This window comes from Hypanus sabinus, chromosome 15 (assembly GCF_030144855.1).
Source record: "Hypanus sabinus isolate sHypSab1 chromosome 15, sHypSab1.hap1, whole genome shotgun sequence".
Taxonomy (NCBI): Eukaryota; Metazoa; Chordata; class Chondrichthyes; order Myliobatiformes; family Dasyatidae; genus Hypanus; species Hypanus sabinus.
In genome coordinates this window covers 91,469,461-91,485,643 of record NC_082720.1, presented here as the reverse complement: position 1 = coordinate 91,485,643, position 16,183 = coordinate 91,469,461, and the positions used below count along the sequence as shown (strand labels likewise).

Below are 16,183 nucleotides of genomic sequence, written 5' to 3'. Positions count from 1 at the left end.
AAATTCATAACTAGAATCTCTAAGGCAGTCTTATGTTGAAATCAAAGCTGAGACCTGTGATGCTGCTGGAGCCAAAACATTATTGGGCACTGCTAATACTTTGGATTTATCAGCTATGTGGAAAGGGGGAGCCTGCAACATGGCCAGCAATTTGCTCTCCATATTGTACTGCCCTGGTTTGTGTATCACATAGACAGCTGGGACACAACATCCATGGTCAACCTCGACCAGAGGCCTCAATCCCCTCGTGGTTACACTGGTATGATCTAGAAGCTTCTCTTGGTGCTGCATTATTTGAAAGAAAAAGATTTCTTAATGGTCGACTCTTATCTACAAATTGGAATGAAATTTTTATCTATGGGTATAAAATAGCTGACCGCAAGGCAGCACCATCTTTTGTTAAACCTCAAGCAATGTCGGTTTCAACTTCTTTGTGTTATTAACACTTAATAAAATGATCATGAAGTAACAAATTTTATGCCTCTTTCCTGAATTCAGAAAGAACTTTTGATTTAAAAAAAAACATCAAAATCAAACACTACTGAACACTGGCTGTTGTTGCAGTATGGTGTTTGGTATTACAAGCTGCCCAAGGACTAAAGTTAGCCATTTGTGCTTCAGCACTGTTTTAAAAAATTTCCAACTACTCTCTCTCTGTAATTAGAGACGAGGATTCAATATTACACGTTTCTGTAAATTCTAATAGTCATTAATGCTTGACTTGCCTCCTGTTCCAACATCTTCTGCTTCTTAAGTTCAAGAGCCAGGTTCGCATCCTTGGCCTGGATGGTATTCAAAGAGCAGAATAGTTATTAAAATTGAATAGACAATCTACATTTAAAGACAACAGATAATCAAAACCTACCTTAACCCCATGTAGGCAAGATAGGCAGCACAGCAGCGTAACCATCATGCAATCACTTTACAGCACCAGTGATCGCCAATAGGGGTTCATTTTCCGCCATTGTAAGAAGTTTTTATGTTCTCCCTGTGACCATGGCATTTCTTCCCAAATTCCAAAGATGTGCACATTAGGGTTAGTAAGTTGTAGACATGCTACGTTAGTGCTGGAAGCTTTGCAACACTTGTGGGCTGCCAGGCATGATCCTCACTGGATTGATTTGACGCAAATGATGCATTTCACTGCATATTTCGATGTACATGTGACAAATAAAGCTAATTTTTAAATCTCACCCTTTGGAGATGACTGCCACAAGGGAGGGCCTTGGAGGTTTGCCATCGTGAGAAGCAAACATGACAAATATAAAGGATTGTCGATCTGACCTACACTTGCAATGTGCAGGCACCATGAGGCCACAATAACTGGCTGATTCAGATTTGTTTACTAATCACAGGTACAGTGAAATATGTTGTTTGCATGAACAATAGAAGCAAGGAATGTGGCTACCCACATCAGCTTCAGCATGCTTCACCTAGCTCCCAGCTGCATTAGCATGCTGGCTTTCTAGACACATTCGTAGGCTCTATAAATTGCCACAGTAGAGTAGTGGTTACCATGACGCTATTACAGTTCTGGGTGTCAGGGTTCTAAGATCAATTCTGGCATCCTCTGTAATTGTGGTCAATTCTGGCCTCTGTACGTCCTCTCCGTGGAATGTGCGGGTTTCCTCCAAGAGCTCGAGTTCCCTCCCACCGTCCAAAGATGCTCCAATTAGTAGGTTAATTGGTCATTGTAAATTGTCCCATGATTAGGCTAGGGTTAAAAAGGACTATTCCAACCCAACGAGCCACACGATTAGGACAGAATAAGCCCAGTGGCACAGCTCATTGGGCCGGAATGGCCTTTTCCATGCTGTACCTTGAAATGGGTGGCAATATACAACACTCCATCTCTCAACTAGCCTGCATGGTATCCTTGGGCAAGATGTAGCGTCTGCTTAGCACCCACACTCCCCCCCCCCGCCCACCCCAACCAGGGTCACATGAAGCATGGGAGCAGGTGGTGGACTGCCATAAGCACCTAGTGCATATCTCAAGTCCTAATTATACAAACACGGCTGCCACGAATCTCTATCAGCAAATCTCTGAGGAGTACTGATAATGGCTGGGGTCACCCATCTTGTAAAAACACCGTCCAGAAGGCAATGGCAAACCAGTTCTGTAGGAAAATCAGCCAAGAACAATCATGGTCTTGGAAAGACCACGACGGGCCACGTCATATGACATGGTACATAATGATCATGAAAATCTCTGCATGGATCTCACTGCAGCATCGCAGTTAGTGTGATATTATTACAGCTGAGGGTGCTAAGGACTTTGGAATTCAATCCTGGCATTGGTCTGTACATCTTCCCCATGAAATGTGTGGTTTTTCCTCCAGTTTCCTCCTACAGTCCAAAAACGTACCAGATAGCTTAAGTGGTCACTGTAAACTGTCCCATGATTAGGTTAGGGTTAATCGAACTTGTCAGGAGCCGTTGGGGCGTCGTGGCTCGAAAGATGGAAGGGCTTATGCTGCACTGTACCACTAAATAAATAAATAAATAAATAAATAGTCCCTCCTGGAAGAATAAAGAGCTATTTCACGTATCCCAACGACAAATAGAAACTACAGTCGGCCCTCCTTATCCGCGGATTCAACCAACCGCGGATCAGGAAAACCCGGAAGTTCTCTCTCCAGCACTCATTGTTTGAGCATGTATAGACAATTTTTTCTTGTCATTTTTCCCTAAACAATACAGTGTAACAACTATTTACATAGCATTTACATTGTATTAGGTATTATAAGTAATCTAGAGATGATTTAAAAGTACAGGCAGTCCCTCGGTTATGAACGACTTCCGTTCCTGAGTCTGTCTTTTAAGTCGGATTTGAAGTCAGGTCAGGTACATCCGATATTACGTAGCCTGCTATTAAAACGTTTGTCTTAGTATGTTGTATATATTTTACCTTTCTATGCATATAAATCACTTAAGAAACATATGTACTTCAATAATTAAACCACTGCTTTGCTTAGTAATAATTGTAGCTTTCTCAGGGCAGGGCCTTTCAAATGCTCCATTAAAATTGTTCCAATCGGTGACCGACTGTAGTCTAACGCTTTTCCAATGACTAATGACGTTTCACCTCTTTCCAATTGCTTTATTACTTCTGCTTTATTTTCAATCATGATCGTGATTATTTTCGTGAACAGAAACCCTGCAGATTCAGAGCTGCACTGGGTCCTAAAGTCCACCACACTGATGATAGAGGTTAAATAAGGTCTGGGGTTCCACTGGGTCCTAAAGACCACCGCATTGAGCCAGGTTAAATAAGGGACTTGAGCATCCGCGTTTCTTGGTATCCACGGGGGGTCCCAGAACCAATCTCCCGTGGATAAAGAGGGCCGACTGTACTGTGAACAGGTAAGGTGACACAAGTGATCATTAGAACCACTCACGTCTCAGATTACAATGTGGATAGTTTCTCCAGCACCACAGCTGCCAGACCAGAATTACTGGTACACCAAGGACATCAGGATCAGGCCAAAGTGACAACATCAGTACCCGCAACATGGGTACAGCGTTGCTGGAGGTGCCTGTCCTGTTTTGCACACTTAAGCAGCAGAGGGGCGGGCACGGTTAGAATGAAATGACAATCACACTTCCCACATTCAAATTGGAAAAATTAATTTTGTTTAAACATTCAACAGTCACAAGCTAAACAAAAGCACCAAAGCCTGTGAAACACAAAGTTAGCAAGTTTTCATGAAATTTAATTTGAATTAATCCATTGTACTAACTGCAAGATTCTTCCTCAAGCTTGCTGGTGATATCAGTCCTTTCTCAACTTCAACAGACACCTGGTTTCCTGCATCTGGAAACAGAAAAATGCTCATCAGGACTGCAATGCAAAACAATGACGCCCAAGTAGCTGCATTTATTTCCATTTTCCGTCCATTCAGAACAATTCCTTCTTCAAGTCTGCACACAGCCAACTCTCACACAAACTGACATCATAACTCACACTTGTTCAGGACAGAACGGTGAACAGATAGTTCAATCGAGCAAGCAAGAGGAAAGATGTTGCTGCTCAAGAACTAACACTTGCCACTACAAATGCACATCCAACACAATTAACGAGCATAATGTACAGATATAAATTAATCAGAATCAGTGTTATTACTACTGATACCTCATGAAATGTGGCAGCAGTACAGGGCAAAACATAAAATTACTACATAATGTAAAATATGTGAAAAAGAGGAATATGGCGGTAATGTTGAATGGCCATTCAGAAATCTGACTTCAGAGGGGAAGAATCTGCTCCTAAAAATGTTAGAGTGGGTCTTCTGGCTCCTGTACCTTCCCTCTGATGGCGAGAATGAGAAGAGGGCATGTCCCAGATGGGGAGGGCCGCTAATAAAGGATGCAACCTACTAAAATTGAACAATTGGGTAAATATTGATGCAGGCTGGTATTGGAGCGTGGCCAGTCTGTACGACGCTCTCAGCAAGTCCACCTCTATACAATAATCATTCTACGCCTTTACATTTCAATTGTAAGCTGCAACGTTTAACTACCTTGATGTACTGTTTGGATGGCTTGCAAAGGATTGTCACTATCTGGATACACAAGACAACAATCAACCAACACTATGTACCAAATTCCCTAGAACTGAAATTATTGCAAAGCAGCAGATTTGTGAACTTTCATAACACCGAATGGCTTAGTCACCTTCTTAAATTGGATCCTGATGACAGTTGTCAGGTTGGAATTGATGACTTTGCAAAGAATGGCAGAATCTGGACAGAAATGTTAACCAGACATCCTGGTGGAACACTCCCCATTCAGACAATAGATGCCAACAAAACAATCAAGATTAATGTTAATAATTGACTAATAGTCAACACAGCTTTCATGGACTAAAAGGCCTTTTTGCTGCATCTAACTCCAGGATAACCACCCATGTCAGATAATCACTTCATTTAAATCCATTATGTGTTTAGCAATGGCAAGAATCACTGAGGTCAGATTACCTATCAAGTTAAATTGCATAGGACTGGAAACACACTGCCTTGTTCAGCGCTGTGATAGCAGGCCAGAAGGTGCTGACGACTGCCGGGGTCAGCAATTACAGCACCAGCATATCCTAAAGTTCTGCACATGGGTGGTGCAGAGGAATGGAAAATGCTCCAGGTTAGCTCCTACCCTGGTCATGCAACGTTGCTGGGCTTTGCAGCCACTGAATGCAAATAAGGCCATAAGACATAGTAGCAGAAATAGGCCATTCAGCACATTAAGCACGCTGCGCCATTCCAACACAGCTGATGTTTTATACCTCTCAACTCCATTCTCCTGCCTCATCCCCATGACCTTTGGTGCCCTGACCAATCAAGAACATATCAATCTCCACTTTCAATATACTCAATGACATACCCTCCACAGCCATTTGCAGCAATAAATTCCATAGATTTACCACTTTCTAGCTAAAGAAATTTCTACTCATCTCTGTTCTAAAGAGATTTACGAGGATGTCGCCTGGATTGGAGAGTGCGCCTGATGAGAATAGGTTGAGTGAACAACCTTTACTCCTTGGAGTGCCAGAGGATGAGAGGTGACCTGATAGAGGTGTACAAGATGATGAGAGGCATTAATTTTGTGGATAGTCAGAGGCTTTTCCACCCCCACCCCAGGGCTGAAATGGCCTACATGAGGGAGCATAGTTTTAAGGTGCTTGGAATTACATACAGGGAAATGTCAGAGGTAAGTTTTTTTTTAAAAACACAGAGTGGTGGGTGTGTGAAATGCACTGCCGGTGGTGGAGGCGGATGCAATAGGGTCTTCTAAGAGACTCTTATATAGGTACATGGAGCTTAGAAAAATAGAGGGCTATGTGGTAGGGAAATTCCAGGCATGGTCAGCATAGGAGATGAGGAGAAACATCTCTAGCCAGAGAGTAGTGAATTTGTAGATACCTTTGCCACAGGTGTCTGTGGAGGACAAGTCTTGAGGTATACTCAGGCAGAATTTGATAGATTCCTGATTGGTCAGGCATGAAGAGTTATCTTATGCTCCATAACAACTCATAATACCACAAATGTGCTCTCACCAAGGCCTTACACAGCCTCAGTATTACATCCTTGCCTTGATATGGCAGAAGCAGATCCCACAATGGCTCCAAGAGAGCTTTGGAGAAAAATGTGAAAGGTTATAGAGAAACGGCTGAGAGGGGATGGTTGAGCAGACTGGAAGTTGCCCTGAGAGAGAGCCAGCACAGGGCCAATGGCCTTAATGAATGGGAACACTGATCATTAAAATGTAAATGGTGAATTTTACTTCACTTATTTACACTTGCAGTCTGAGGATGGTGTGAAATAATTATTTTTCATTTTTTCCTCATTTAATATTTGGAATTCTTCACTCAAGTCTGCCTGTTGACAGTGAGAAAATCCTTAGCGACACACAAAAGAGGACCACATTCCCAGTACTCACAATGAGTCTGCTGCTCACAGACTTTGTGAAGGACTGTGTAACAATGGCAGGAGAATGGTCAGAATCAGACTCAACACCCCCTCCCTTCTCATGGGTAGTGGGGATGAGCAATAAGTGGAATCAGATTTATTACCACTGACAAATATTGTAAAATATGCTATTTGTGGCAGTACAGTACTTTCAAATTACCATCAGTAGCAATAAGAAATAACTTCAAAAAAACAATGTAAAAAAGAGTCCATGTCAGCATGATCTGGAGCAGCTGGAAAAATGAGCTCAGAAATAGCAGATGGAATTTAATGCAGACAAGTGCAAGCAGCTGTACTTTGGGAGGACCAACCAAGGTAGGTTTTACACAGTGTGCAGTAGGGCACTGAGGAGTACGATAGAACAAAGGCATACAGCTCCAGAATTCATTGGGAGTGGCAACACACACAGATAGGGTCACAAGGAAAGCTTTTATCACATTGGCCTTTATAAATCAAAGTACTGAGTATAGGAGATGGGACATTATGTTGAAGTTGTATAAGACATTGGTGAGATCTAATTTGGAGTGTTGTGTGCAGTTTTGGTCATCTACCTGCAGGAAAGATGTCAATAAAATTGACACAAAATGCTGGTGGAACACAGCAGGCCAGGCAGCATCTATAAGAAGTACTGTCGATGTTTCGGGCCGAGACATCAACAGTGCTTCTCCCTATAGATGCTGCCTGGCCTGCTGTGTTCCACCAGCATTTTGTGTGTTGTTGTTTGAATTTCCAGCATCTGCAGATTTCCTCGTGTTTGCTCAATAAAATTGAATCGGATTTATTATCACTGGCATTTGCCAGGAAATTTAACTGAGCAGCAGCAGTTCAATGCAATACGTGATAATATTAGAAATAAATCAATGTATATATGCATATTGAAGATTAAAAATAATTTAAAAACAGAAATGATATACATTAAAAAAGGTGAGGTCGTATTCATTGGGTTCAATGTCCATTTAGGAATCGTATGGCCGAGGGGAAGAAGCTGTTGCTGAATTACAGCTCTGTACCTCCTTTCTGATGAGAAGAGAGCATAGGGTGATTACACAGGAGATTAGTGTGCAAACTTAAAGCACACGGTATTGGGGGTATGGTATTGATGTGGATAGAGAATTGGTTGGCAGACAGGAAGCAAAGAGTGGGAGTAAACGGGACCTTTTCAGAATGGCAGGCAGTGACTAGTGGGGTACCGCAAGGCTCAGTGCTGGGACCCCAGTTGGTTACAATATATATTAATGATTTAGATGAGGGAATTAAATGCAGCATCTCCAAGTTTGCGGATGACACGAAGCTGGGCGGTGGTGTTAGCTGTGAGGAGGATGCTAAGAGGATGCAGGGTGACTTGGATAGGTTAGGTGAGTGGGCAAGTTCATGGCAGATGCAATTTAATGTGGATAAATGGGAGGTTATCCACTTTGGTTGCAAGAACAGGAAAACAGATTATTATCTGAACGGTGGCTGATTAGGAAAAGGGGAGATGCAACGAGACCTGGGTGTCATTGTACACCAGTCATTGAAGGTGGGCATGCAGGTACAGCAGGCGGTGAAAAAAACAAATGGTATGTTGGCATTCATAGCAAAAGGATTTGAGTACAGGAGCAGGGAGGTTCTACTGCAGTTGTACAAGGTCTTGGTGAGACCGCACCTAGAATATTATGTGCAGTTTTGGTCCCCTAATCTGAGGAAAGACATTCTTGCCATAGAGGGATACAGAGAAGGTTCACCAGATTGATTCCTGGGATGGCAAGACTTTCATATGAAGAAAGACTGGATCAACTAGGCTTATACTCACTGGAATTTAGAAGATTGAGGGGGGATCTTATTGAAACGTATAAAATTCTAAAGGGATTGGACAAGCTAGATGCAGGAAGATTGTTTCCGATGTTGGGGAAGTCCAGAACGAAGGGTCGCAATTTAAGGATAAAGGGGAAGCCTTTTAGGACCGAGATGAGGAAAAACTTCACACAGAGAGTGGTGAATCTGTGGAATTCTCTGCCATAGGAAACAGTTGAGGCTGGTTCATTGGCTATATTTAAGAGGAAGTTAGATATGGCCCTTGTGGCTAAAGGGATCAGGGGGTATGGAGAGAAAGCAGGTACAGGCTTCTGAGTTGGATGATCAGCCATGATCATACTGAATGGTGGTGCAGGCTCAAAGGGCTGAATGGCCTACTCCTGCACCTTGTTTCTATGAGAGATGTCTTTAATAATGGATGTTGCCTTTCTGAGGCACTGCTGCTTGAAGACATCTTGGGTACTATGGAGGCAGGTTCCCTAGATGGAGCTGATTAATTTTACAACTTTTCGTAGCTTCTTTCAGTCCTGTGCAGTAGCCCTCCCCCCCCCCCCCGAATACCAGACAGTGATGCAGCCTGTCAGAATGCTCGCCACAGTCCATCTACAGAAGTTTTCATCGACAAGCCAGATCTCTTTGAACTCCTAATGAAATATAGCCACCGTCTTGCCTTCTTTATAGCTGTATAGAGGTATTAGGACCAAGTTAGATCTTCAGAGATCTTGATGGTCAGAAACTTGAAATTCCTTACTCTCTTCACTTCTGATTCCTCTGAGGATTAGTTTGTGTTCCCTTTTCTTACCCTTCCTGAAGTCTACAATCAGTTCTTTCATCTTATTGACATTGTGTAAGGTTGTCCTTGAATAAGGTGAAAACGTCCTTGAATACTCCCGCCAGTTATTTAGTACAAGTTTTCAGAGCCTTACCAAGTACTCCATCGGTTCACCCTCCTTAAAGACAGTCTAACATCGGTCTCTGAGACAGAGATCACAGTGCCTTTGGGTGCAGCAGGGATCTTCACAGCTGCAGTTGTATTCTTCCTGGCGTATAAGTTCATCTGGTAGTGAAGCATTACTGATATCCATACTATTGGGTTTCGCTTTACAGGAAATAGTGTCTTGCAAACCCTGCTGGAGTTGACTTGCATTCGATGTCGCTTCCAACTGCTCTCAGAATTGTCTCCTCACTCTTGAAATAGCCCTCAAGTCATATCTGGTTTTCTGTACAGGCCTATGTCACCAGACTTAAATGCCACAGATCAAGCCCTCAACAGTCAACAAACCTCCTGGTTCATCCACAGCTTTTGGTTTGGAAAGGTACAGCAAGTCTTTGTGGGCACAAACTCATCCACACAGGTTTTAATGAAGTTGGTAACAACTACACCATACTCATTCAGATTCAAAGATGGACCCCTGAATAGTCTAGTGCACTGATTCAAAGCAACCCTGCAAGTTGTCTACTACTTCTCTCGTCCATATGTTCCTGGTCCTCTCATCAGGTACCGGAGTCTTCAGTCAGGGAGTAGAAGTACAGCCAGGTGATCAGACTTCCCGAAGTGAGGGTGTGGAACAGCACGGAAGGCATTCTTGATGGTGGTGTAGCAATGGTCCAGTGTGTTGTCTCCTCTGGTACTGCAAGAGACTTGTTGATGGTAATTGTTTAGTGACTTGGTTAAAACCCCAAAATGACAGTGAAGGTGTCTGGGTGTGCTGTTTTGTGCACTTTGACCCCATTGCTCAGTTCATCTAAAGCCTGCTTGGCGTTGGCCTGATGTGGAATGTATACCACTACCAAATTGATCACAGAAATCTCCCGCAGCAGGTAAAATGGATGGCACTTATTTGCAAGATATTCCAGGTCTGGTGAGTAGAATCAGGACATTACTCAGATACTTGTGCGCCAAGTTGATCATGAGGCACACACCGCAACCTTTGCTTTTGAGAGACTCAATAGACCCATCTTGACAGTGTATCATAAACTCATCAAACTGAATTGCTGCGTTCCATACAGAAGGGGTTAACCAGCAGTTTGTTCCATGAAACAAAGGATGCACACAGTCTTATTGTCCCTAATACATCACCCTAGCTCTTCGATTTTATTTACTAGAGACTGTGCATTTGCCAGCAAGATAGACAGTTTTGGGAGTTGAAAATCCAGTTTGCTTAAACACAATTGTATCCCCGACCTGCAACCACAATTCCTACAGGGAATCCAGCAAGAAGATTGCCACAATCAACATTGTTTTTGTTGATTTTAAGCAGCGATCATTTAGTTAATGGCATTAAAATATCTTTGGTTCGTAAGGTTCCCATAGCGGGGTGGTAGTGGGTCTCCATCTCTGGAGATAGAGTGTCCACTGACACCTTCTATAAACCCACTGACTCCCATAACTGTCTTGACTATACCTCTTCCCACCCTGCCAAATGTAAAAATGCCATTCCCTATTCCCAGTTCCTCCGTCTCCGCCACATCTGCTCCCAGGATGAGGCTTTCCGTTCCAGGACATCCCAAATGTCTTCTTTCTTTAAGAATCATGGTTTCCCTTCTGCCGTCATCAATGATGCCCTCACCCGCATCTCCTCCATTTCCCACACTTCGGCCCTCACCCCATCCTCCCGTCACCACAACAGGGACTGTGTTCCCCTTGTCCTCACCTATCACCCCACCGGCCTCCGGATCCAGTATATTATCCTCCATAACTTCTGCCACCTTCAACAGGACCCCACCACTAAGGACATCTTTCCCTCTCTACCCCTCTCTGCTTTTCATAGGGATCGCTCCCTCCACGACTCCCTGGTCCAGACGTCCCTCCCCACAGATCTCCCACCTGGTACTTATCCCTGCAAGTGTAAGTGCTACACCTGTCCCTACACCTCCTCTCTTACCACCATTCAGGGCCCCAAACAGTCCTTCCAGGTGAGGCAACACTTCACTTGTGAGTCTATTGGGGTAATCTATTGCATTCAGTGCTCCCAGTGCGGCCTCCTCTACATCGGTGAGAACCAACGCAGATTGAGGGTCTGCCTCGTCGAGCACCTCCGCTCCATCCGCAACAACAGACAGGATCTCCCGGTTGCTACCCACTTCAACTCTGCTTCACATTCCCATTCAGATATGTCCATACACGGCCTGCCATGATGAGGCCAAACTCAGGTTGGAGGAGCAACACCTCATCTACCGTCTGGGTAGTCTCCAGCTCTTTGGTATGAAAATCGAATTCTCCAACTTCCAGTAATTCCCTCCCTCTCCCTTCCCCCATCCCACTTTCACTCTGACTACTCTTCTAGCTGCCTATCTTCAAATGAAGATTGGATTGGTACATGGATGGGTGGAGCATGGAGTGAAGGTCGATGGGACTAGGCAGGCTAATAGTTTGGCATGGACTAGACGGGCTGAAGAGCCTGTTTCTGTGCTGTAGTAACCTATTACTCTATGACTAACCAGTACACTATTGCAGACAGATCTCCTTTATCAAGCCATTTGCACACAATCACTCAAAGGGTACTCACAATGAACTCAATAAAATACACACCTACCTTTTTCCTTTTTAAAACGGTTTGCTTTGTCAAAGGATACAGGACCTTTGGAAGTCTCCAGCTGTTTAACATCATAATGGCCTGGTGCAGGGGCACAACCTGAAACAGGGAAAGGACATCCACATCAGCAAGAGCTCACACAACCCGCATCAAAACTGCAGAATTATGTTGCAGGCTGAGACCCTTTGTCAGCACTGGAAAGGAAGGGGAGAGACTCCAAGCACCAAAATAAAATGATTGGGGGGGTGCAGAGGAGGACAAGCTAGCTGACGCTGAGACCAAGTGAAGGGGAAAGGGTGCCAGGGAGGAAGAAGTGAGAAGGTGGGAGGTGATGAATGGAAAAGATAAAGGGCAAGGAGTCTGAAAGGAGAGTGGACTGTGGGAGAAAGGGAAGTGGGTGCACCACAGGGAGGTGACAGGCAGGAGAAGGGAAGGGAATGGGCAAGTAGGGAGTCAGAATGAAAACAGGGGGAGGACCTGCATCACACCCTGTCACAGCATAGCATCACTAACTGTTGTCTCTCATAGGTCCAGATGGCGTTTTCCAGCACCTTACATGTAGGCTTGGCCAATGTACAGTACATTCTGCATAACCCTCCATCACACTGCCACACCAGCCAGGAGACACATGGCCCTCCGGATAAACACACATGCCAAGAAGCACATCCAAACACAGAGGTCCGGCAGCATGTACTCAGCCAATCTGTACAAAACTATTGATGGGGTCAGCCAGCTGCTTAATACCATCACTGTACACTGAAAAACTTGACATTGACTATCACAGCATAGGCCATTTTGGGGTAGCACCTCTGGTGGGGGGGGGGGGGGAGGGAAACATGTCACGTCCTTTTTAGATGGTTTGTCCACCTTTGGTCTCCACCTGGCACTCAGCTCTCACCTGTGGCTCTTCATAGCCGTTTGCATGCAACAGCGGCCACACCCCAGGCAGCGGCTTCGACAGCTGAACCAGATGAGGGTAGCCAACGGGTCTCAAACCCTCAGTGAGAAAGGGAGTTGCCTATCCCAGCATGTGAAGGTGGATTGAATGGACAAGACCAATGGAAGGTCCAACGGTCAAGAAGGCGGTCTCTTCAAGCGTCATGGAACGTGTAGAGAACGACAGAAGATGCCTAGTCTCATCTCCACTCTAGTCTTGCCACTGGATCCAGATGGGAATTGGGCAGAAAGAGTGAGACTGACACTGCACAGTTCTCCCTCACCTAAATCCAAATCACACGCTAGTCTTGACACCATCATAAGCAGCTGGTGGTGTAATGCATCAGCGCTGGACTTCAGGGCAAAGGGTCCAGAGTTCAAATCTGGCCAGTTCCCTTGTGGGTTCAGTGTCAAGCTAGCAACTTGATCTTGTAAAAAGTACTAACGGTGTTGAGGTCTTCATCAATGAAGATGGACGAACTTTATAGGCCATTCAGCCCACCATGTTGTGTCAACCTTTAAACCTACTCGGGATCAATCCAACCCTTCCCTCATACATAACCCTCCTTTTTCTATCATCTATGTGCCAACAGAAGTTTCTTAAATGTTTCAATGTACCTGCCTCTACCACCAGCCCTGACTGTGTTCCACACACCCACAAGTCCCTGTAAAACTACCTATCCTGACATACCCCTACTTTCCTCCAAATCACCTTAAAATCACGCCCTCCTGAATTAGCCATTGCCACCCTGGGAAGAAGTCTGGGGTTATGTCTCTCATCATCTCCTACACCTCGACATTGTGGTTTTTTAAAATATTGTCCAGCATGAGCGGCAACGACCAGCACCTGTTCACAGCAATCAGGGGGAAGTGTTGGTAGCGGCAAATGCATTCAGGTGGCCCCGGACTCACCCACGCTCTCGTTGAACCGTCTCAGCGCCGCTCTGGGGAACGACATTGTACCAGTCCCGGTGGCGATTCTGCCGGAGCCAACCGCCGTCACTTTGAATTTCTCTCGCGTGATTCTATTGATCAATCAGAGGAGCTGCTTTTCGTCACGTGGTGTTAAGGGTCCTCCCACATACCTGGGAAGACCGTGGCCCCGCCCCAGCCCGCGCTCTCTGTTGCCCCCTGCCGTCCAGAACGGAACAGTACAGCAGAAGCTCTCAACTTTCGACACCCTGATTAATCAAGACCAATCAAGCCACTTTAAATGACTTGGCCTCCACAGTCGTCTGTGGCAACAAATTCCACAGATTCACCACCTTCTGGCTAATGAGATTCGTCCTTATTTCAAGGCCTGGAAGGTCATCTGGGACACCAATCACCCCAACCATAAACTGTTTTGGCTGCTTCAGTCTGACAAACAGTACCACAGCATTAAAGCCAGGACCAACAGGCTACAAGACAGCTTCTTTCTGCAAGCCATCAGACTTATAGATTTACATACCTGTACAATGCGAAGGAGTCATATCAAAAGATTTTTACGCCCTCACGTTGTGGGACAGATGTAAGATTTAAATAAATTCAATTCAAAGTCTCTCTATTCTGAAACTGTACCTTCTGGTCTTAAACTCCGCTATTAAGACCATAAGATATAGGAGCAGAATTAGGCCATCTGACCCATCGAGACTGCTCCTCCAATTCCAAATGGCTGATCCATTCTTCCTCTCAGCCCCAATCTTCTGCCTTCTCCTTGTATCCCTTCATACCCTGACCAATCAAGAATCCATCAGCCTCTGCCTTAAAATTATACATAAAGACTTGGCCTCCACAGTTGCCTGTAGCAATGAATTCCACAAATTCATCACTCCCTGGCTAGAGAAATTCCTCCTCATCTCCTTTCTAAAAGGACACCCTCCTATTCTGAGGCTGTGTCCTCTGGTCTTAGACTCTCCCACCAGAGGAAACATCCTCTTCACATCCACTCTATTAAGGCCCTTCACCAATCGATGGGTTTCAATCGTCCATTCTTCCCATTCTTCTGGACTCTGGTGAATACGGGCTGAGAGCCGTCAGATGCTCTTCATATGACAAGACGTTCAATTCAGAATCGTTTTTGAGAACCTCCTGTGTACCGTCTCCAGTTTCAGCACATCCTTTCCCAGATACGGGGCCCAAAACTGCTCACATTGCTCCACACCAGTGTTTCATAAAGTTTCAAATTTACATCCTTGCTTTTATATTCTAGTCCTCTTGAAATTATTTTCCCTTGAAGAAACCGTGCTGGCTTATTTTACCACATGTCCCCAAATACCCCAAAACCACATCCTTAATAATCGAAACCAACATCTTCCCAGCCGCTGCAGCCAGACTGGCCTGTAGTTTCCTTTCTTTTGCTTCACTCCCTTCTTGAAGAATGCAGTGACATTTGCAATTTTCCATTCTTCCGGAACAATGTCAGAACCTAGAGATTCTTGAAAGATCATTACTAATGCCTCCACAATCTCTTCAGCCACCTCTTTCAGAACTCTGGGGTGTACACCATCTGGTCCAGGTGATTTATCTACCTTCAGACTTTACAGTTTCCCAAGAACCTTCTCTGTAGTAATGGTAATTTCACACACTTCATGCCCCCTGACATCACGATCCAGTCTTCCACAGTGAAGACTGATAATGTTCAATTCACTTCCTATTTCATTATCCCCACATTACTACCACTCCAGCATCATTTTCCAGGGGTCTGGTATCAACTCTCACCTCTCATCTACCCTTTATACATCTGAAAAAAATATTTTGGTATTACTTTCGTATTTCATCTTTAATGAATGTTTTTAGTTGCCTTCTGTTGGTTTTTAAAAGCTTCACAATTCACTAACTTCCCACTAATTTTTGCTCTATTATATGCCCTCTCTTTGGCTTTTACGTTTGCTTTAACTTCCCTTGTCAGGCACAGTTGGGACTCGCTGTATTTAGAGTATGTCTTCCTCTTTGGGATGTATCTATCCAGCTCCCCACCAGACACAGTTCTCCTTTGAGACTCCTTGTAGCTGTTTGCACGTGATGGTGGCCACTCCCGGGTACCACCTTGACAGGTGGGCTAAACTGGGTGAGAGTAGGTCATTCTGCACTGAGCGAGGGACATGCCTGTCCTCGCATGTGAAGTCATGTCTGGTGACTGGACGGATGAGATCAATAGTGAGATGCACTGCCCGGGAAGGGGGTACTGTAAAGCTCTGTGGAGAGCAAAGGCCATGCCAGGGCACAGAAGTCATCGTTATCTACTGCACCAAAGGAAGACCTGAGCTGTGATAACTACTCGTACCACCAGACCCACATTTGTCAGCTCTGAAGATAGTGCAACGATGGGTTTTCCTCTTTAGAAGCACTCCTGCAGAGGAGTGCTTTTACCACAGCCAAATGACTCGTAGCTCAGCTCGGTGGCTATGAAGAAGTCAGCGGGTGTCTGTGGCAGTGAGTTTGCGTTCATGTAGAGCAGGCTGAGACTCCAGGG

General features: G+C 44.8%; 1 protein-coding gene across 1 annotated transcript in view; it reads right to left on the bottom strand.

The window, feature by feature from the left end:
• hmmr (hyaluronan-mediated motility receptor (RHAMM)) overlaps nucleotides 1-13,722 on the bottom strand; it is a 100,461-nt gene extending 86,739 nt beyond the window's left edge. Inside the window, exons 1-4 of the mRNA XM_059990742.1 lie at nucleotides 13,642-13,722; nucleotides 11,794-11,892; nucleotides 3,743-3,816; nucleotides 726-782 (exon numbers count right to left, since the gene is read on the bottom strand). Coding sequence (XP_059846725.1) covers nucleotides 726-782; nucleotides 3,743-3,816; nucleotides 11,794-11,892; nucleotides 13,642-13,687 — 276 coding nt within the window. The 5' untranslated portion in view covers nucleotides 13,688-13,722. The remainder of the gene's footprint in view (nucleotides 1-725; nucleotides 783-3,742; nucleotides 3,817-11,793; nucleotides 11,893-13,641) is intronic.
• Nucleotides 13,723-16,183: the final 2,461 nt, after the last annotated feature.